This window comes from Pipra filicauda, unplaced genomic scaffold, assembly GCF_003945595.2.
Source record: "Pipra filicauda isolate LSUMZ 115617 unplaced genomic scaffold, ASM394559v2 scaffold80_size11013439_pilon, whole genome shotgun sequence".
Classification (NCBI taxonomy): Eukaryota; Metazoa; Chordata; class Aves; order Passeriformes; family Pipridae; genus Pipra; species Pipra filicauda.
Window position 1 is genome coordinate 6796826 of NW_024104987.1, and position 22068 is coordinate 6818893.

The 22068-nt window shown below is 42.5% G+C and overlaps 1 protein-coding gene across 2 annotated transcripts in view; it reads right to left on the reverse strand.

Moving 5' to 3' along the window:
* The window catches only part of GRB2 (growth factor receptor bound protein 2), a 54596-nt gene that overhangs the window by 3958 nt on the left and 28570 nt on the right, over positions 1-22068 (reverse strand). For both annotated transcript variants that reach the window (XM_039390236.1, XM_027749807.1), the window contains exons 3-4: positions 6599-6696; positions 2085-2207 (exon numbers count right to left, since the gene is read on the reverse strand). In XM_039390236.1, the coding sequence (XP_039246170.1) occupies positions 2085-2207; positions 6599-6696 (221 nt within the window). The remainder of the gene's footprint in view (positions 1-2084; positions 2208-6598; positions 6697-22068) is intronic.

Here is a 22068-nt window from a genome sequence, read left to right on the forward strand (position 1 = left end):
AGCACATTATTAGTCACCAAGCACTCCTCTTTTGGGGTCATCAGCACAGAGTTTGGAACGAAAAGGTCCTTCAGGGCACAGTGAAAACTGTCAATGACATTGATAACAGATGCAATCCCACAGCTGGCATCCAGCACACGTACTTCTTGATGTATGGTGTGTGTACAGTCACCTGTGTCCCTGAAGATGGTGCAGAAAATCCCAAGGACAAAATCCATGGACTTTGCAAGGTCACATTAACACAGTTGCATCCTGGTACCTTCCACTTCACATCCCTAAATACAGGATTTCCAAGTCAAACAGCACAAGCACTTCAGTTTAGCTCTTCACACCCAGCAATTTCACAACTGACTCCAGCCAGTTTCAATTTGTGTTACTCCTGCCGTGGTCCTGTGCTTGTCACAGTCCCAGTCCCTCCCTCCCACAGCAGCACTGGACATGTGCAACAATGCAAAGCATAAGCACCAATCCCATTATAGGCAAATTCCTCAGAAAACACTGCCATGGGAAGGGTAGGATTGTCTCTTCTGGCAGCCAGTGTGGATTTGTGCAAAGGATTGTCTTATGAAACAAAAAGACCTCTCTGGTCCTTAAAAAAAAAAACCAAAACCAAAAATTGACAAAACCCCCTCCAAAATCCATCCAAAAAACCACAAAAGCCCCTCAACCCCCAGAATGTCTGAAAGGTGATGCTGCACACATAACAAAGCAACTTCAGTTCTGTGTTAACAACTTTTTCTGACAAATTATGGCATTCAGTTGAAGCTACATTTCCAACAGTTTTATGCTGAATAAAGAGGAACTCCAAAGAGGTCCATTGGGATTTTCCAGATGAATGGCACGTCAGTATTTTTACTTCAGCCTAAAACACTGAAAACAGAAGACAACTGTTCCCACTTGGCATGCACAGCTTCCATACATCGGCTGCAGAATCAGCCACTGCTTTGGCTACAAAAAGGTGACATGGAACAACTTGTGAGAGCTGCCTCTGCTCTGCCTTCCTCAGCCTGGGAGCTTCTCACCATTTAAAATCCGACAGATCACCGTTTAGGAAAAGGACTTTTCTAAATAATACAAACAGAAAAAACCCACACAACTGAGACATTACCACCAGATGGCAACACTAAGCTGAACAGGAAGGTAGAGCAATGCCATTGTAACTTTCTGTTTCTTAAAGGAATGCACTTTCTGGAAGGAAGCTTCCATTCATATCTGATATTCCAGCTCAGATGATTGTAACCAAGACAGAAATATAAACATCTCTAAATTCAGGGGCCTTAATCCAGTTTGTTGGCATGACTCAGTGCTGCTGTGCAGCAGGACAAAAATTTGGTTACAGACCAAAGATGACCAGAAAAACAAACAAACCTTGTCGAGACAGATCACTGATAGCCACAGAAAATACAGCCAACCAGGAATTGCGTATGAATAATAAAAAATGTTGTTAGGATTCTAAAGAAAATTTTGTTTATTTATGGTAGGAAAGGGAAAGATTACAGAAAATAATAAAAAAAAAAGCCAAAGTCAACAAACTCCCTCTGACCCCCATCCCACGTTAAATTACATCACATGCCCTTTCAAGTTCCTAATGCCTCTATTATACAGTGACTTCGGATCACAGAACCATAGAATGGTTTGGCTTGGGAGGGGCCTTAAAGATCACCTGATTTCAACCCCCTGCCATGGGCCAGGGACACCTTCCACTAGATCAGGTTGCTCCAACCTGGCATTCCAGGGATGGGGCAGCCACAACTTCTCTGAGCAACCTATGCCAGGGCCTCACCACCCTCACAGAGAATTTCTTCCTAACATCTAATCTAAACCTCCCCTTCTTCAGAAGTGCCTGGGACTACATGAGCCATGTGCCACCAGGTCAGTCCTGTGGGATCATGCAAATCAGAGCACAGATATTTGTTCTATTAGACAGGGAATAAACATCACTAGAAGAAGAGAAATGCTGTGGGGCAGGCATCTGGAAAATTATTCCTGCTCCTCAGCATTGACAATTACCTGCCCTTTGCTCACCAGTCCAAAGGAGCAGCAGATCCCTGATTACCACATAATTGCTTCTGGGCATGACTTACTTGACTGAGAGGGAGAAGTCCCCAGGAGCACTCTCACTCTCCCTGATGAGGAAGGCACCATCATGTCTCTGTTTGCCCAACATCTCCTCAGCCTTCGCTCGGGGAATCTTTCCAAAAAACCACCTGCGTAGGGAGGAAAAGAAAACAACAGGAAAAGTTAAGAATTTTAATCCCTTCATGGAAGAACAAGAAACATCACAGCTATAGAAAGATCATGTCTATGCACTTATCCATCCTGCACAAGTGGAAAGTGCATTTTGTATAAAAATCAATTTCTATTCTCTTTTAGATCGGGTGGTAAGACACAACTACTTCACTGAGAGAATCAATATCTTCATCCAGCAGCTGTTTGCTCCTGCAGCTCAGTCCAATCTTTCTGAGCCCTACCAGAGTACTGTGGTCCAAGACAAGTATCATCTGTCAGAAAGCTGAGGCAGGTGCCAAGAGAGCAGTTACACACAGACCAAGTGAGAAAAGTTCCTTCAAGGTCTCTGCTTCATTGCAGAGGAGTCTGAGCCAGGCACACGATTCCGTTACAGGAAAGATGCTGGTGGATACTTGTTTCAGAAGCCTCTTTTCTTGCTTTCTCCTACAGGCAGGACAATCCAGTAGCTTTCACAGAAGGAGTCACATGAAGAAGCTGCCTGGTGGAAGCCACATCCAAAATTCTCACCAGCCACAGGCCAACCATAACATTGAGGCTGAACCTCCCTCGGGCCACCCGTCAGCACTGACCAACAGCCCCGGTCACAGGATCCTCACCCACATCTACACTTGCATTTCCAGAGTAAACCAAGATTAAAGTCAAACAAGGGCTCAGTGGACTGTCACATGGCATGAGAAAAGCAGAACCATCTTCACAACTAAAAAGTGGAGCTTTCAGTTCTGGGTAACAGATCACCCAGGACAGCAGCACTTATCACAGCCCATAACCACACAGAGGACTGACCTTAGAGGAGAGCATTTCATAACAAGAGCTCTACTCACACTGTCTGCAGTGAAGGGTTTGGTGCAGCAACAAGACAGGAGTTGCAGAATCCTTCCCGAAACAGTCGCTCTTAAGAGAAGTTGAGGCTTTCATGAAGTCACAAAGTCACCAGATATTTCTGTCTAAGAGGAAACTATCTCTAGGGGTGAAGGAGGACTGATTTCTCGATTAACAGACATGTTTAACTTGCTTGAAACTCTCGTTGTGTACTTTTTAAAGCCCAGAAATCTTTCTCCCTTAACCATCCTATTTCCAGTGATAAAGAACTTCCTGGCATTTTGTACTTTCTGGCTGGTTTAGCACCTGTGCTGCTTCTGGGTACCTGAGGTGGTGGCAGAGGTGCCCCTCACTGCACTCTGCTGCCTCAAAAATCAACCAAGAGAACCCATTATGTGAAACTCCCTCAGAATTCAAAGATAATGTATTTTTTCCTGGGCTTTTGGCACTATTGTCACAAAGACAAGGAAGTCCTGAATTTTGCCTCTGCCAAATGCTACATAAAGCAAGTTTTATACAATGATTTGTGGTATCTCGCCATATTTCTTGTTTACAAAATGTCTCGATCCTGTTCAGTTCTCAAATAATTCTCAATTAGTCACATATGACTTGAAAGTGAAAGCCTCATCTTAAAAAAACACAAACAAAAACCCACCTCATCCATGTCTGTAAAATAGAAGGAAAGCCTGAAAGAGCTTAACAGAATCCTTCTTGAAGGCTCAGCAGTACACCCCCTATTTTCCCCCTAAATTGTACTGAATCACCACAAAGTAGAATTGTACTATCTGATTAAAAGAATTAACACTTCCAAAGTGACAATACTCAAAACTCTTGAAGTTTTCTGCCAGCTGCTTCTAAGGCACTTGAAAATAGAGAGACTTTCACAATTCTTGAACTTCCTTGTAGTTTTATGGCTTCACTATCCCATTAGCAAGAGAAAAAGAACCCGGCTAAAAAGATGAAAAGAAGTCCCACAGAAGGAAGAAACAAAGGAAATTACTTTGCAGGACTAATGTCTACTTTAAAGCACACTTGAAAAGCAGCAGAAGTGCTGTGCACATATGACTCTTTGCTACAAACTGTCTGAAAAAATGAACAAAAATCACAGCATGTCAGAAACCCCACATGGAGAATTAGGCAAAGTGACCACGATGTTCCCAAGAGCTTGAAGGGCCAAGCCTGATAACACTTGTCTCCAACTAGCTCTGCAATGGAGCTGAAACTCAGCCAGTCAGCACTGCAGAACCAAATCCAGGCATTCCTGCTGATGCTGCAGAGCCAGAGGGAGATGCACGGATTGGTACAACACAGGTTCTCATTGCTTCCAGCCTCCTTTCCGTCGGCAGTTTGGCAATTCTTTTGGCTTCACTTCTCACAACCATTTCACTTGGCCCATTTCCTCCACAGAAATCACAAAGCTGCAAAGTCAGACCTCAGCAGTACCCCCAGGACAAGCTGGTTATGAACACAAACACCTGAGATAGCCTGGATCAGACTCGTGGGGTTTCATAAACAGCAAATTCTTCCCCTTCCCCCTTCAAGAGAAAGGTGTCCTGTCACTGAACTCTCTGCTGTGCCTTCACAGGAACCTCCCTGCCCAGAGCTTCCTGCAGCTCTTCCCTGAGTGTCCTGTCTATCTCTGCTCACATCTTTGCTTTGTTAACTGAGGTGGCAATTCAGATTAACCCTTCAGAGCCCAGGGGACTCAGCTGGTGACCGACAGGTGCCACATTTTCCTTTCAGCTTCTTTTGCTGGTAGTTACAAAGCAAACTGTAAGATTTGCAAAATGCAAGAGGAAACTCTGCATTTAATACCAGCTGTGCGGTTGGAGGATTTCAGTCTTGGATCCTTGGACAGGCTTTAAAGCCATTTTAAGTCGCTTTCTTCCCAAAACCTCTTGAAAATGATTTGACAGTAGTCTGAGAAAAGGAACATTCTCTTTGTGACTGGTAAGCTGCCTGCCTGCAGTTTGCTTTTTATATGACCTGTATGACTAGAGAGCTCTGCATTACAGCTAAGCCAACATTATGCTATAAAAACTTCTGCACAATTTCCCAGGGTTGTTAATGCACTAGTTAAGACTCCCAGCATTGCTGACACATGGAGCTGACTCCATCCAGATGCCATCAGCAGTTTAAACACCTTCAGATAAGATCAAATTAACTATGCTTAAAACCCACGTCCAAATTCACCCACTTGCAGGCTCAGATATTGTTCATTCCCTTTTGATACAAAAAAAGTGAAGAACTGACAGCTCTACCCCTCTAAAACAAAATACCTTGGATGATCACAGAATAAACTGATCATCACAGGAGACAACACCACAGTACAGCTCAAATGCCTGCAAAACTGTTGTGAGAAGATGCAACCATCAAATCAATGAGAGAGAAATTGCAATGTGAATTTGTGATCCCCAGTGGCACAATCAGGGTAAACAAGACATGCTACTGCAGAAAACAAGGCTTTAAACAAGTTTAGAATTTTCTTGTGTGTCCTTGCTTCACTTCCCACTTGGCTGTAGTAAAGTATTACACCTCCCTTCTTGGGGCACAGTCCCTCAGAAGCTTCCTTCTGCTATTTCAAAAGAGCCCTTGGAAAAATAATCCTTGATTGCATTTAACTGAAGTATCTTCATTATATAATGACAGCCAACACTTAAATCAATCATCAGTTTTTGTGAGCAAATGAAACACTCCAGCTCCTTGCAGAAACCTTGATTACAGGTTTTGCTGCTCCCTCCTAACCTTTCTCTCCCCTTTGAATCTGTTACCCAGAGCTTGCTGTTTTCTTGTTCAGATGTTGCAGGCTGGCAGAACCAGAGTTTAGTACCAGACAGCAGAAATACATGAACTGACACAAAGAAAACACCCAGTCATGAAATGCTACTGTTTTCATATGCTGGATTCATTCTATCCAAGAGATGTTCACAGTAAGTTACTCAAGGGCAGCTCCCTGGAGCAGCAAATCAATGCAAGGACACTTGTGTGACAGCACACAGGCTTTGAGGTTGGCCTGTCTTGTGAGGAAGGTGTCGGATCAGATGACTGTTAGAAGTCCTATCCAACCTAAACAATTCTGTGATTCTATACTGAGGATGTGATAGATGTACTACAAATTCAGCCCCAAATATTCTTAAACACTTTTCTGGTGAGCTGTGAATGCCATGGTTTTTACTCTTAGCTGCTCAGTGGGTAAAATAGAAAAGCATGACAAAAACACAAAACACTCTTTTTCTGGGGCAGTGGAGGTGACAACTCTCTAATAAAGAGTTTTCTGCTGGTTTATGCCTGATAACCCCAAGGTTCTGACCCTAAAAAACACCAGAAAAGCTTCCCAAAATACCCTGCTATGCAGCTGCTGTGAAAGGAGTCACACAAACACTACAGCCAGAGACAACTCAGCAGCCATCCTTTACCTGCCCATACATTTGGGTAGAGCTGTAAGTCACATTTTAGCAGAAAACTTCCTTCTGTTCGAGAGGATGTGCAAAGTCAGAGCAAGGGAGCCTCTCCCCAGAGTTCAACTTACGGATGTGGTTTCATTTCTATGTAGTTCTTGGGAATGAAGCCGTCCTTTCCATTGAGTTCTGCCTTGTACCAATTCTGATCACATTCTTCATTCAAAACCTGGAGGAAGCCAACAAAGATTAAGCTTAGCACAGTTCAAGGTACAGCAAAACTGATGAGGGTACCAGGTTGTTCTTCCCACCCTTCTTTCAAAACTCCTCCTGTGAGATGAACCTGTAAAAATAGTGGTGGTGTCTGTTCCACTGCATCTCAGGAGTGTTCAGAACTGTCATGAACAAACACCAGAAGAGGCCCAAGCTGGATACAACTGGCAGTTTCAGCTGGTTTTGCCAATGCAAGTTAAAAGCAGCTTAAATCAGGCATCAGAAACAGTGATTTGTCTGTTGAGCACATCTCACACTAAAAAAGAGAAACACATTCAAACAGCAAATACAGACGAACAAAGTTTCTTTTTTATTTTTTTCAAGGGGATACTTTTCTTAGTGTAATTTTAAAATGAATAAAAGATCACGAGTCACAAGAGAGGAGCCACATGAAAAGGTGGCTTTAAAAAGCACAAATTGATACTTCAAAGCAAACCTGCTCTAAGTACTTCGGTGCTTTATTTTTCATTGAATTTCTGTCAATAGGCAAGTCTGGTACACTGCCTCAAAGCAGTCCTTCCAATATAGTTCTATGTTCTGTAAACAAAGCCATGCCATAGTTTGAAACTACCTCTCCTCAAGATGATTTTACTTGGTGTTGGAAGTAAACACTACAGAAAACCTGCCCCCTTCTCTTTAAAATTAAGGACCATGGCAAAGGTTTTCCTCAAGCACTTTCATTCCTTCTCAGCTTTCTCAGGAGGATCTTTAACTTTGCAACAAAATGCTAGATCTGAGTTAAAAAATAGAAACTTAAAGCCTCAAGTCACAGAAGTATCACATGATTAGCATTGCCTGAGTGCAGGAAGATGAGGAAATGCAAAGAGAAAGACAACATGAACACAGATCCAGAGATCACACGCTACATGCACACGTAGTTATAGAGAAGGTATCCTGAAAAACCCCAAACTAATTCTTTTGCTATGTCACTATGTTTGTTTATTTGAAGGATGATGAGAGGAATTGAAAAAAAAGAGAAAGTAAAAGCAGACAAGAATTTGCAAGGGCAGGTCTTATTCTACAAGTTGATTGGGAGCGCTTCAGAAAATTAAACTCTAAAGATCAGTGCTTGCTGCCTTTCAAAAACAGGTGATACACCTAAATCTTCCTCACTGCTGACTGATAGGTATGACAGAGAAAACCCTCAACACCTACTGAAATGAAATGTGGTAAAGGACAAAGAGAGCAAAATGTGAATCTCCTCAGTGAATCACAATGGTAATAGTTACCTGGATGCTCCTAAATTCCCAACCCAAGAGGCTGATAGGAATGTGCATTCCCCAGGTGCCAGCACTTCCACAGGGGAACTAGCACAGTAGCAGGGATACATCTACAGAACTTGAGGTGAGCAAAGATATGCACCTTTATGGCCCATTTCAGGATATTTTCAGTTGAAGAGACTTTAATACTTAAAAGATCCCACGTACTTTTACAGGGATGGAAATGTTCAAGCTATCACTGGTGCAGTTACTGCTTTGGGCTTCCCTGTATTTATTTACAAGCTCTGTTCCAGTGAGCACAACAGAGTTCAGTCACTGAGGAGGAATAATCTGAGCACAGGTCACGAGCAGTTCAAGCGTGGCTCTGTTACAGGCTCTGAGGTAAGAGCTCACACGGGGAGAGCTGACACGGATCAGCTGATGTTTGCTGGGCTGCCTTGGAGCAAGCAAACAAACGTCCCACCCACTGCCCTGCCCATAGGACAGCGATCTGTGCAGAGCCTGATTCCTCCACAATATGGAATAAAGGTGGGTGATGTCAGCAGGAGCTCTGGGACACTGAACAGGGATGACAGAGATCAAAAGCAACTGTGTAAAAAAGTGAGTTGCAGAGAGATCAGGGAGGGCACAAGCTGAAGCCCAGATCTCACTCGGTCAAGATTTTGGCACATGGCTTGAAGGGCCAGGAAGTTTGGCTGTTCTGTACCTCAGCTGCTTTCACCACTTACAACACAGGCATGAACATGACACGTTTTGATGTGATTTCTCATAAGCCAAATCTCACACAGTGAGATCTGAGGAGCATTCTCACCATCAAACCTTTGGTAAGATCATGTACTACACACCGGTTTCATTACCATCAGAGAGCAGTTAAGGCACATGGTAGTCTGCTTTTCCAAAAAGAATGGGTAAATTGTAGTTTCATCTGAAGGACCTTACCACATTTTTGTGCTTTTGGTAGTTGGTATTAAAAATTATCAGAAATTCTAATGCCCAAATGTAAATTACTTTAATGAGTTTTATCTTGCTCTGAAGATATGCTAATAGATTTGGAGGAGCCAAATCACATCGGGCTTGGGGTACTCATTAATGCCTGGCCTGAAGCCAAAGCAGTGCTGAGGGATGCATTGAGCTTTGTGACCAGAGTAAAAAAACAGCTGGATAAAAGGCAGAGTGAGGTGAAGTGCCTACACATCTACATGTACAGCCTGTTCAGGGGACTTCTGCTGCAGTGGTGAACCCTCCACAGCTCCCCCCTCAGTGCCTTTGTTTGCTCCCAGCACTTTTTCCTGCTTCACACCCAGACTGCCGTTATCTGCACAGCCCGTTGTCCTTTCTAGGATCATTTTAACAAGCTGTCACAGCTCCATTCACACCCTGGCAGACGTCCAACTCTCCATGCCCTGTGTTATGGACCAGAGAGCTCACACACACACGGTCAACCCTGTAAACACCCCTGTTTTCCCCTTTCTGACTCTTCCAGAGGCAACAGAACACGCTGTTTTCTTTCCAAAGCTCCGTGTTCCTGTATCATTTCAAGAGGAGTCACCTCCCCAACACAGATCTACAAAATCATTTTTTTCTGACAGTGTCAGACACCGCTGGAGCTGCTCCCAATGCTTAGTCAAGCAAAGCTGACTCGTATTGAAGTGCCTCAAATTCAGGACAACTTTGGGGTCACGTGCACGGGGCTGGAGTTCTGGTGGCTGCTATGAAGTTGTGTAGTTATTATCATGACAACTGCAGAACAGTCCTGGAAAATTTCGGCTTTCAAAAAATCTTATGCCACTAATATCCATTAGTGAAATATAAAATAAAAAGTAAGTCAGGAACACACATGGGAAGCCTGTGCACTGGTGTATCTGCCTTTGATGTTTACATCTGACATTGCTCTCTCTTAAGTCATTAATCCATCAAAATGAAAGAACTCACTAAGTAACTAATTTTTTTCTGCAAAATCTTTTTAAGAAAACCATCCAGTAAATCCAACTACCCCATAAGCTCCAACTGGCCTCCAAGTGATTTCCAGATAACAATTCAGATTAAAATTTATAATCTGGATATTTAAAACACGGTGCTATGACTCTAAGAAAAATAACTATTCTGAACTTGAACTACAGTAAGATTTCCTGGTCTTACCAAAGCTACAAAATTTAATCTAAGTACCACGTGCATCACTGAATTTTGCTTTGAAAATTTCCTCAAGTACAAATAAATAAAATTAAGTAACAAAATTAAACTTAAAGATTCACTGCTCCAAACTGGACAGCCTTCAAAGTCTGCAAAACATCTAAAACATTGATCTCAACTGTTCAAAAGTGCTGCTCTTTGGATAGGTCAAAACATAAAGCTTTCCTTTGCATCCAGTCCCCAAGGCTGCCATAGATCTAATCACTCTATGCCAGAGTGACTCTTCCTTTCACACTGGGGCATCTGTGCCTGAGAGGAGGAAGGAGGAAGGATATTTTTAGCCCCTGCATTTGAAGCCCCATGTGATGTCCTCAGTCTGCAGTCGGCCCTGCTCTACAGTGAGAGGGTCTTAAATGCTGCCAGGCAGTTTCCCCAGTTTGATAACAGGTCTCTTATCAACAAAAGCCCATCTGTTCCCATGGAAATGAAGAGGAGGCACCAGGGAAGAGTCACACAGCAAGGCAGCTCCCAAGTTTTAGTTAGAACAGTTCACACATAACAAGCAGCCCCAGCCATGTTCAATTCCATACCTAGCGAATATTTCCAAGCACAGTTTTTCCTTGGGAATTGTTGTACACCAGACTGAGCATCTCAAAACCTCAAAACAACTTTCAGGAACACACAGGCACTAAACTGGAACATAACAAACAGATCTGGCTCAACTCTCAAGCTGACATCCAGATGCAAACATGAAACTAAACATAATGCCTTGAACGTTACGTGCTTGTGAGTTTAGCCAAGTTAATCATCATTCTTGGGTTTTGGAGAGACAAAACCCAAAAAACTTACTAAGAGAGGGGTCTGAATGTTGGCTGAACTTCCTCTTTTCCCTGAACTTCAAGTTTTTGGGATTCTTGCTGCACTCACTGAAACAGAAAGTAACCCAACTGGTGCAGTACCACCTGTGAGCTGCCAATGTGGTTTTCCTCCTCCACAAAGTTGCATTGACAAAGAAAATGAAGCACTATATTAAAAACATTCCCAAAGTCTCAGGAAAGTGCTCATGACACTCAAACTAGGGCAGGAATTAAAATTTATAAAGTGAACAAATGTTTTGAAGGCAGCAGTTCTGCAACTGAACTTGGAAGCCTGGGAATTCCTTGTCCCAGGATGGAATGGCCTCTGGGAGGAGAGTTATCACCCTCAGCAGAGGTGCTTTAACACAGCTTTTCATTTCAGAGAAAAATGGCTCATTTTCTGCTCCAAGAAGAGTTACAAACTAGATACAAACGAGCAAGCAAAATCTGCTTCAAGGCAAGCTATGCCTGGATTCAGCAAAGCAAGTTCACCACAGTCCACACTGTAACATTTTTGTTCCCTGTAAATTTACTGTAAATGGCACCACAGGATATTCAAATTCATCATTTCAGTGTTTTGCAAAGACAACCCAAAACACGGCCTGGTCCCCTGCAGCTCCCTGTCTGATCCCCGTGTTGAACAAATGAATCCTCCCCCCTCTGGCTGCCTGTCACATCACAAGGTGACTGTGCAGCAGGAATGGCATCTTAAAGAAACCTGGAGGAATCTGCACATCAAAATGGCACTGTGATTCAGGCCATGCCAAATCAGTTTTTCTTTTCTTGATTTACTCGTGACACACAGTACAGTTAATTTTAACTGCAAACTTTCAATGTGAAAAGATACATTAGACAATTAAGGTGATTCAAGAACACATAACTGCTAAAGTATTTTAGGCTTTTCCTTCAATTCAATTTATCATAACAACACACAGGGAGTGCAAAATACCCACATTTTTCAGATCAAAACCTAAAGCACTACATTTGGACGTGCTTTAGGATGGTGCATACTCGCTCTCTAAGTGGATATAAAAGCTGTGAAAATACTTAACAACCACTGAGCAAATGTTACTGAAAAGAGCTGGAGAAAGACTGGTTCTTAAATTGCACTCAACTACCAAGTATTATAACATATTACCCAAATAATGGATGTAGATTATACTATAATGCAGCAATGTCTTATGGATACAGGTTTTCATGCTCGCTCGCCCCAAATCCCATTATCACTGTAGAAATACTTCTTCCACCCATATCCTTTTAAAAGCACAAGAACAGCACAAAATACAAACTCAAAAGAAAATAATTTCAGAAAGTCTTCCCACCAAGACAAACATAAAAGCATAGGGGCCTTTCTTCCCCACTCCTCAGCAGTGCTTTTGTCAGAAGCCTTACCTGAAGTGACCACTGGTACTTCAACACGTGGACTTTGCACACCCAGAGCCTTTCCCCCAACAGCCAAGCAGCTGGAAGGAGGCAAGGAGAGCAGGCTGGTGTCTGGGTTACACACTGCTGTCTTTAGTTTCTCTGAGAAGAAATTATGTCTAAGTTATTTCCATTCATCTTGAAGGGGCCTGTGAACTAGTCTAAAGTAAAATACATGACAAAGCTGAGAGACAACAAACCAACGCCAACAATGAAAGTCACAGGACAAGGCCACTCTCGGATCTGAGCTTCTCTTTCCAAAATCTATATAAAAATGTCCTCCCAGTCTATTGCACAAAACTACTCATCACTGGAGGTTTGTGCAATATAAACATTTACAGATAAAGTCAGGATTCTCCTGACCTTCAGACAGGGTTGATGGGGAGAAGTAGCTGGGTAAGATTACAGGAAATGACGTTAATTACTTTCAACTGCATGAAATAAAGGCAAGTTGTCATTACAATTCCATGCAATATTTCACCATGCAAAACTCAAATCCATAGGAGCACTGGCTACAGTGGTCAAGAAATCCACAAAGCAAGCACAGCAAAGTCTATTGTGACAAGGCAAAATCCACAGAGAGGACTGAAGCAAGGAATTAGCACTCAAACTGTTTCAAAACCAACTTTCTTTTTTTTTTTTGTAGGTAACACAAGAATACTTGAAGCAATTTTAAGTTAGCTGAGGCACAAACAAGTCTAGCCACAAGGACAGAACTCAGCACAGACTAACTCACCCTGCCTCTCAGGCCTTGCAAGTCTTGTACTACCGTGTCCCCTCCAGCAAAAGTCTTCAGTTGTGAAGACTTATTTGTTTAAGATAATAGGAAAAACAGAAGTAAAAAAAGAACAATCTAGACAACAATTCCCTTTCCCTATGGCTCACCTTTTTTGGTTTATGTGGCACAAAGATGGAAGGAAAAAACGCAGTATTTTAGAGTATATTGCAGTGAGCTCCAAAATGTCTAACAGAGATCCTGGAAGGAGTCAATAAAGCTCAAGAACCTTTGCCACAGGTCTTGCCTGCAATGAAGTTTCCTTCTGTGTGTTAAGTTTGCACTGGCACAAACACAGAGGCAGAACGATAAAAAATTCACCAGTCCTGCCTTGGCTGCTTGTGATGGATGGCAAGATGTCAGCCCCAGGGAGCACAGAATTCCCCCCAAATTAGTCCTCCCACTATTACCACTTGTGAAAAGGTTAAGCTGTAGGTACCACAAATTGCATATTTTCAAGAAGGCTGATGTAAAACCTCCCAAACAGAAAGCATGACAGCCTGCAGCAAAAAATCAGTATTAATGATTTTACAACCCAAACAAAAATAGCTTTACAGAGGCAGAAGTAGCTACAGCTCATGCTCTAATTAGGCTTCACACATCTAAAAGACCCCCAAGTGTTTCTGAAACAGCAGGGATTCCCAGAAGTGAGATTCGTTTTATGTTCAGCAACTTTTATGGTGCTTAAGTGAACACAACTCCTGACACACTTCATAATGCAAGGATGACTTCAACATTTGATGCTGCAAGGAAGGCACAGTCTCATTTCAGTGCCTGATCAAAATGGACTGCAAATAAGTACTAAGCTTGTTATCACAGCCTAAGCTCCACAGCTCAGCTTGCACATGTGGACAGCAGAATGCCAAAGGATTCACAAGAACAGTTTCTTAAAAAGAGGAAGGGGAGTGTTGTTTTTCCCTAACACACCAAGGGTTAGTTTACAGTGACCAAAGACCAGGACCAGCCCCTTTCGTAAGGAGCTGTGGTGCTCAGGATGTTATCACGGAAACAGAAGACAAAACATCCTTCCTTAATCTCAAACCCCATCCCCACTGAATTTGGAAGCTCTGAAGAGCCCAGCCTTTGGTCGGTTTTCTGTTGTGCAGTGTGGATTAGTTCACTGAGCTACTAGTGGGGGTGGGCACTTGCTTGCAAATAAGTGTCTTTCCTCATGGAGGTTTTATTTAGCACTGCTTAATTTAGGTTTGAGCAGGGTCCCAGGAGAACCACCATGGGTGAAGCACACAAACTGAAGAACAGGTCAAGCTCTGTGAAAGCTCTCTGCCATCCTCCCTCTTTTTTACTTAGGAGAGAAAAAAAGCCTTGAATTCTGAGTACACACCTGCTCTATTTGGGAAAGGTTCAAAATCCAAAACCACACCCCAAAATAACCCAGGTGCATATATGCACATGTGTACATAACCAACAGAGTATACATTGCCTTAAGCATCTAAATAAACCCTTGATTTTGAGAAGAAAGATTTTGAAAGAACTCCTTTTACCCAGTGGTCAGAGTAAGGTCTCCTGGTTTCTATTCCTGCATCTGCTGCAAACACCAGTGCCATAAATTCCAGGCCATCTTACAAGAAGGGCTGTTTTGAGCTGTAACTTCAAGTTTAGCAAGATGGACACCAAGTATAAAACATCTGTTATCGTATGCTCTAGACTATTTATCCAAGTACAACCAACCTTTCAAGCCTTTAATGAAATTGTGAGGCTTTTGTAAGAGCTCTTGGCACAAGCTCTGAGGGATGAAGGTCAAAAGTCACTCTACCAGAAAATGATAATAGAAGCTATCAAACATTTCAATAAGTGTTTCAGAGCTGCTTTTGAGCTGAACAGAGAAATACAGGAGAAATAGCAGCAGTGGGCTTGTGGCAGTTTGCAAGAATATCAAAATAATATATTTCTCAATTTACACACTCTTCTCATCGTGCTGGGTCTGTTGTAAACAAGGACTTGATGGTGTGTATCAAACAAAACCAGCAAAAGGTAATGAAGAACAAGCAATCATAGCATGTTCTTGTCCTTTTAGAGCTTTACAAACAAATGAGGTTGGTCATATACAGTAAAAGTGAAAATACCCTGAGGAAATACTGGTCCCTGACAGCCCATATTCAGATTCATAGCTTGTGAACTCCATTTGTAACCTGCTTTGCATAACAACTTTACTTGAATACCCTACAGTTCTTACATCTTTTTGCATGTATCCTACTTTGTCCTACTATCTCTCACTAAAATCCAACTCTGGAGAACATATTTCTCACCATCTCTGAGGAAGCAGATACACACCTGTCCCAGACACAGGACAATTCCTCTGTGACTGTACAGCAGAGCCAGTAGCAGAAGGCAGAGTTCCTGGCTGGCTGTCCCACGTGTTGCCTTCAAACTCACCACAGCAGTCAGTGACCAAAACATTCCCCAGAGGACAGAAGAAGGTTTGCTTTTCACTGAGGACTGGGACAGTGCAACAGTAACAACCAGCCCTGGGTCACCTCATGCTTGGTACCTCAAACCTCTACAGATGTAAAATCCCCCAAAACTCCTCCATCGAGAATGAAAGATAAGAAATGCTGAAATTTAGAGTTGTCCTTTCTGTTCCAAATGGATGATGTGTACCATTATCTCTGCTACACTTCACTGCCCAAGAAAGCACCAAACCCAGCACTCCATTCCTGAGCTTTCACTCTTAATTACTGCTTTTCCTGGCACACAAACTCAGCAATTTACCTATCACTATTAACTGAGTAGGAACAGTTATTTGTGGAGTGACATCAAGCAGCTGCTCCATGTAAGAGGTTCTCTGTTTCAATCATTTATGCTTGTACACATCAGAGGTGCTGTGACGTACACAAATAACAGTAGGTTAAAGTCCAAAAGGATGTGTTAAGGGAGACAAACTGTTTATAAACAGCTGTGCAATGCAAACCTCCAAAGAAGGTGTGTGACTGCAGCCACTGAGGCTGAACATTGCTCAGCTCACTCGGCGTCCTGCAAAAATACCACACCAGGTAAGGCACCTCTAGCCCAGGACTGGAAAACCTGGGTGAGAGGAAAGATGGACAACCTGGACTTCACCTTGGACCAGAAATTTAGGGTATGTGACCAGAGGGCAGTTTCACAGCAGTCCTGTGGACTTTAAACTACAGTTTGGCTCCCCAGCCACAGGTCACATGCACCGAGTTCTTTGCGTGCTGGGTAGGTATTACAGCCCTGTCTATACAGCTCATGATGAGCTTTGCTTGTCTTAAGAACGTGACATCACCTTTATTTCAACCAGTTTTCCACTGTAACATTTGGGGTATTTTCAGAGGAACTGATACCTGATGAATTGCTCCCCATCCTGTATTGGTGCAGTTGATTATTTCTGACTGTGACAGTTCATTAATCCTCCTTGAACATCTTCCTGGTTTTACACTTCTTCAAACCACCATGACAGTAGGTGTCACCTAAATGAGGGCTCCCTGACTGCTTGTAAAACAGGCTGGCAATGGCAGTGGGCAGAGTTCAAGGAGATGGACTTGGTGATACAGGATATACTGGTGACTTTGAGTGACTAACTCCGTGACTAAAGCCATTAGGAAAACTGAAGTCTTGATGTACTTTGAAAACCTGAAAAAAGTTAAAAAATGAACATGCCTTGCACTGACAGTCAGACTATTTGGTGAGGAGCAAGACAGACATCAGCACTGATTGCCTGCTACAAAACAAGCCAGCAGGGAAAAATGTAAGGGTTGTCCAAAAACCACTACCAAAACCCAACTATATTTCCATGGGAAATATAATTAGGAACATTATCTGGTGCATTTTAAAGCACACTAAGAAAAGACACAACCCATAAAGGCCTTAAAGAAAACTTTCAAGAGTTTGAAATACTGACTTTCATTTTTTGCTTCTAAAAGAAGCAAATTAACTTGAGCTGCAGCTGCTTGGTCTGGTTTTTCCAGTGAAAAAGTTATTGCAAACACAGGAGCAAGGGGTCCAACATGCTTCCAAAGATCAAGATAAGAGGCAAATTCTTGCTATTAGTGGTAGTAATGTAAGTAAGGGGAGGTCAAAAAAGGCTTTCAACACAATTGGCACATATTTACAATACAGATAACCTTCAAATTCTTTTTTTCTCTAAATGCACGGTTTTGTTTAAACTGTTTTATTACAGTATTTATTGCACATTCATTTTACAGTGCAGACAAGTTAACAGAGCAATAAAAACCTTAACTTTGCTTCATCTGGTTTTAAAATTTAAAAGCTTTTGGATTCTACTAGCATAGATTCTTGAGTTAAATATTGATTGCTTAATATATAGCATTGTAAATTTTACAGAATGTGAAACAGTCTTACTCAGCTTCTTGCCAAAAAGATATCAGGAATAATATTGACAACTAATTACCCGTAGGGCAAAGTACCCTAGGTTAATTACCCTGATAATGGCATATTAAAAAAATATATTTGAAGTAGCTATGCAACACTTTAGTTATTCTGGTATTACTGAACTTCTGTACACCTCTTATTGACGGGTCCTCAAAACCTACAGTTGTTAAGTCATGCCTTGAAAGGCAGAACACTTACTCAACTAAACACAGAGCTACAAGCTAAAATCCAGATCATTTAAGCCTGCCTTCAGGAAAAAGGATATTTGCAGGCACCTCTCCAAACAGCCAGCAATGAAACTGTTAATACTGACACTGCACACATCTTGACCTCGGAATTAACAACCTGGCTTGGTAATTCTTAGTTCTGAGCATGAATTCCTGCCCAGCTACAAACCCAGACGCTGCACTCCCGGTTTGCACCAGCTCCAGGTTTTGCAGCAGCTCTGGGTTGGTTTCTGCAGTGGCTGCACCCTCCCACCTGTGCTCCCCCCAGTGGGAACAGGCACCTCTTTGGTTCACCAGACTGGAGAACTGATGTGCAGAACAGTTGAGGGAGGGGGTGTATTTCTCACCTGACTGGTTGGCTCCACTGCAAGTGCAGGGGACAGCTCTGGAAGTGAAGCAACAGAGGAGATGGGAAGGAAAGAAATAGGGCAGGACTCCTTGGGTGACACTGCCAAGAAGGAAACACCCTTCATTCCAGTTTCAAAGGACAGAAAAAGGCCTGCTCTACAATTCTTGCAACAACCCACCCCAAAACTTATAAGCCAGAGTAGTTCTACTTGCTCACAGTTTTATTTGGGCAGAGCTAAAAACAGTAGATGATGGGAAGAGGGGGACAAGAGGTCAAAAAGCAGCATAGGGGTAGTCCTGCACTGGGGCAACAAAAACCCAGGACTTACTGACTGCAAGTGGCAGGAAGGGAAATGGGGAAGCAGGAGTGAGGGACTAAGCCTCAGCTGAGGTTATTTGTGTTGTCTGATGATAGGCTTATTTGGGCAAGTGTTAAGACTGTGGGTTTTTCAAGCTGTATAAAAAATGAAGCTGATCCCTTTAATGGCCAAGGTGGAAAGAAGGGTCAGGTCAGCCAGGTTAAGCTGAGCTTCACACTGATCCTGGCAAGAGACACCTGAAGATTTCTGCAGCATAGATAGAAAAAAAACCTCAGACTTTGCATGAAACAGCTCTCAGGTTCAGGGACACTTACAGTACATACAGGTGGGCTCATCCATCAAGTCTTTTTGTGCTCCATACCTTCAACAGTGACAGCTGCTGGTCCTCCTGACAAGTTTAATTCTTTAATTCTTTACAGGTTACATCACCAACATGGAGAGCAAAAGTCACCCCTTCCATCCAACTGCACACAGGAGAAAGTGGGGCTTTGTGATGTTTGAAATTATTTGTTAATACCAGTGCACAAAACTCAAACCTTCTACACACAGAATGTCAAGTGAGTGCTAACTGCAGTAACCTCTCTGCAGCAATTGAACAAGCAGTATTTCTCTGAACAATCAGGATTTACTAATTTCTTGCACACTTAAGACACACATGGACTTTTCTGCCAGTCCCTGGAGTGTACTCTGCAATTTGCATTTGAAGGTACAGAAGAAGGAAAAGCCCACGTTCCACTACCCTGAGGCAGCTGCCACAAATGTCAGCACCACTCAGGTCAGACCCTGCTGATCACTCTGGCCAATGAAGCTCAAGTTGCCATTTCCTCTTAGCACCAAAAAGGTTTTACAGCCTTAGTGATCTAAGAATAGTATTATCACAACCTATTTGAATGGCATTTTCCCCAACCTCAAAATACATCTGGAACTCCCCACACACGCATTTCAATCCCCACCCTACTGAGAAGAGTGAAATGAATGGTGTGGAAATCTTAATTTGAGATGAAATATGAAAATTACTTTTAAAAGGACCACACAGGATTTTATGAGCAATTGCTGCAAAGCAACAGTGCCAACAGATCCTGGACAGGTTTCGAGAATCTCTCCACAAACTACTGTCAGTCTGTGCAAAGAAGCCTATTGAAATAGATACATATAAAATACATATATTTCAATAAGATATATTAATAACAAATATACATAATATATAAAATATATATTTCCTACTGTTGTTAGGACAGGCAACAGCAGTTGTACCTGCACCTTTGGGAAATTTAGCTTTGGCCATAAAACTTACCAGGCATTCTGAGGGAGAACAAAACAACATAAGTGCTTGTGGGACAGAAAGACACAGATTTTTATTAAACAGACTTCACAAACCAGCAAAATGGAAAAGACTAACTAGCAATAATTAGTCCAGAAAATAGAACTTAAAAACCCCAGCACTTTCTACTACATTATGAAAAATCATCTTCCAATCTCCAGGCCAACAGACCCCACAAATTAAAGACTTGCCTCACCAATGCAGAGCTTCCACAACCCTGTTTGCTAGATTTTAATGGAAGATTCTTATAGACCTTGTTTATAGAGCCAACCCTGGCCCCAGAGGGACTGTAATCTCTCCTCTGCTTTGTCAAGAACCAAGTACAAGGGAGAAAAGAAGAAAAGTTTTGCGTTTGCCACAGGAATGGCTCACTGTGCTCATTTGAGTTATCCCCCCCTTACAACAGAGGAGATGTGACTCAAGCATCAAAGTCAACAAATTCTCAACATCTTTATTTTTCCTTCCACCCTTGACAGCTCCTCACAGAAATTATTACTGGGGGAGTGTCACAGCAACAGCTCTTACATCACCATCTATTCCCCCTTCCTCCTCCACTACCCCAAATGGAACAGGCATGCTATCACTGAGCCAGCTCATGCAATTCTTTATTCTTTGCAATTTCCTACCTCTCATTTGAAAAACAAATACTTCACTGTTATCTAAAAATATATTAAAGCATTGCCAGCAACCCAGCACTTAAAGCAAAACAACCATCACCACCCAGTGTGAACGCACAATAGAAGTAGCATTTTTGCTAAGGCAAATTTTTCAGGAGTTCTTGAGAACAGCAAGAAAAATAATTCAAGCTACAAAAAAGAAAGGGCTGCTCTACAATCGCCAAGAGAAGGCTGCTCTGCCATCATGAGACTCAGCCAAATGCACAGCCCGAGGGCAGGAATGGAGACTGCAATCTGAGAGCAGCGTCAGCTTGGGGTGCACCGATCCAGCTCCCATCAAAGCTGGTCCCCTCCCAGTGCAGCCAGCACAGCTACTTTATAGCAAACCAAAGACAGCCTTAGCTAAAATAATAATAATAACAAACACATATATATGTATATAATACCCCCAACAACACCAAAACCCCAAACCAAAACAAAAAAAGCCACCAAACGCACACAGAAAAACCCCAAACCCCAACAAAAAAACCCCAACAGAACCCTCACCAAACCCCTGTCCACTGCCCTGTTCACAGTGCAACTCCACCAATGTCTGCACCACCACAATAGCAGTGACACACAACAGAGTACCCTGTTTGTAAAGCTCAGACATGTTCCCAAGGCAGCGATTCCATGAGGGCAGTCTGTGACAGAGCTCCTGTTCAGCTGCTCCCAATCCTTTCTTCCCTCTGGCCATTCATTCCTACCTCTCACTCTTCACCCCCAAATGCTGGCCCAAGCATTTGAGAAGTTAGTCAAGACAGAACAGGGTGAAAAGAAAAACCCCCCAGTTTTCAAGGGCTCAGTCCCAGTGGAGCTCGGTCACTTGGGTGAGTTCTGTATCCACAGAGCACAGGAATCAGCAGCTCAGAAGCTCAAGTGGTCCCTGTACTGCACAAAACAGAGAAGCCTCTTTAGGAGTCAGACATTCCAGGCAGCTGGGGCAGTAACTTCAGTAATGTTCTGCATTGTATGATTCCCTCAAAACAAGGGTAAAAATATTATACAGAAAGGTTCAGTTTAGATGACCTATAAAAATGACAGACCAAACACAGAAGGAGAAGGAAATTCCTCCTATCCCAGCTTTGAGGCACTTGACACACCTTTTCCCCTTTTTTCCAGTCTTCTTCCCTGTTCTCCAAATGCACCTTCAGGATGGGAACTGGAAAATATGCTCCATGTTCAAAGGTGACCAGCAGAACAGTCAGAGCAATATTCAAATGCTTTTAAAAGAATCCCTTAAGTATCTAATCTAGAACTCCATCAGTGCAGTACAATAAAATCTCAATTAGCTTATGAATCTGTTCCAAGAAGAGTTACAATAAAATACAAATCTCAAAGGCAGAGAATCACATTTGCTTTTTAACTCCTGCAATCAGCAGCTGCCTTTTGCCTTCTTTTAATTTCCAGGCCTGAAGAAACAACATCATTTTTTTCATAATTGATGCCCAAAACTGTGCAGAGAGGACAGAGCTTCCTCCTCAAGTTTCAGACAAAAAGCTCTTGTAATTCTCAAGATCCACCTGACAATGTTTGCATTGGTGTCCTCAGTAAAACCTTAGCCCAGTGTTGAAGTCTTCTCCACAACATTACAAAGTTAACCCTTTGCAATCAGTTAAATGATCTCCCAGTAACGAGCATCAAGCTGTAGAGTTGGAAAAGCCAGGGAATTCTGTGCTCC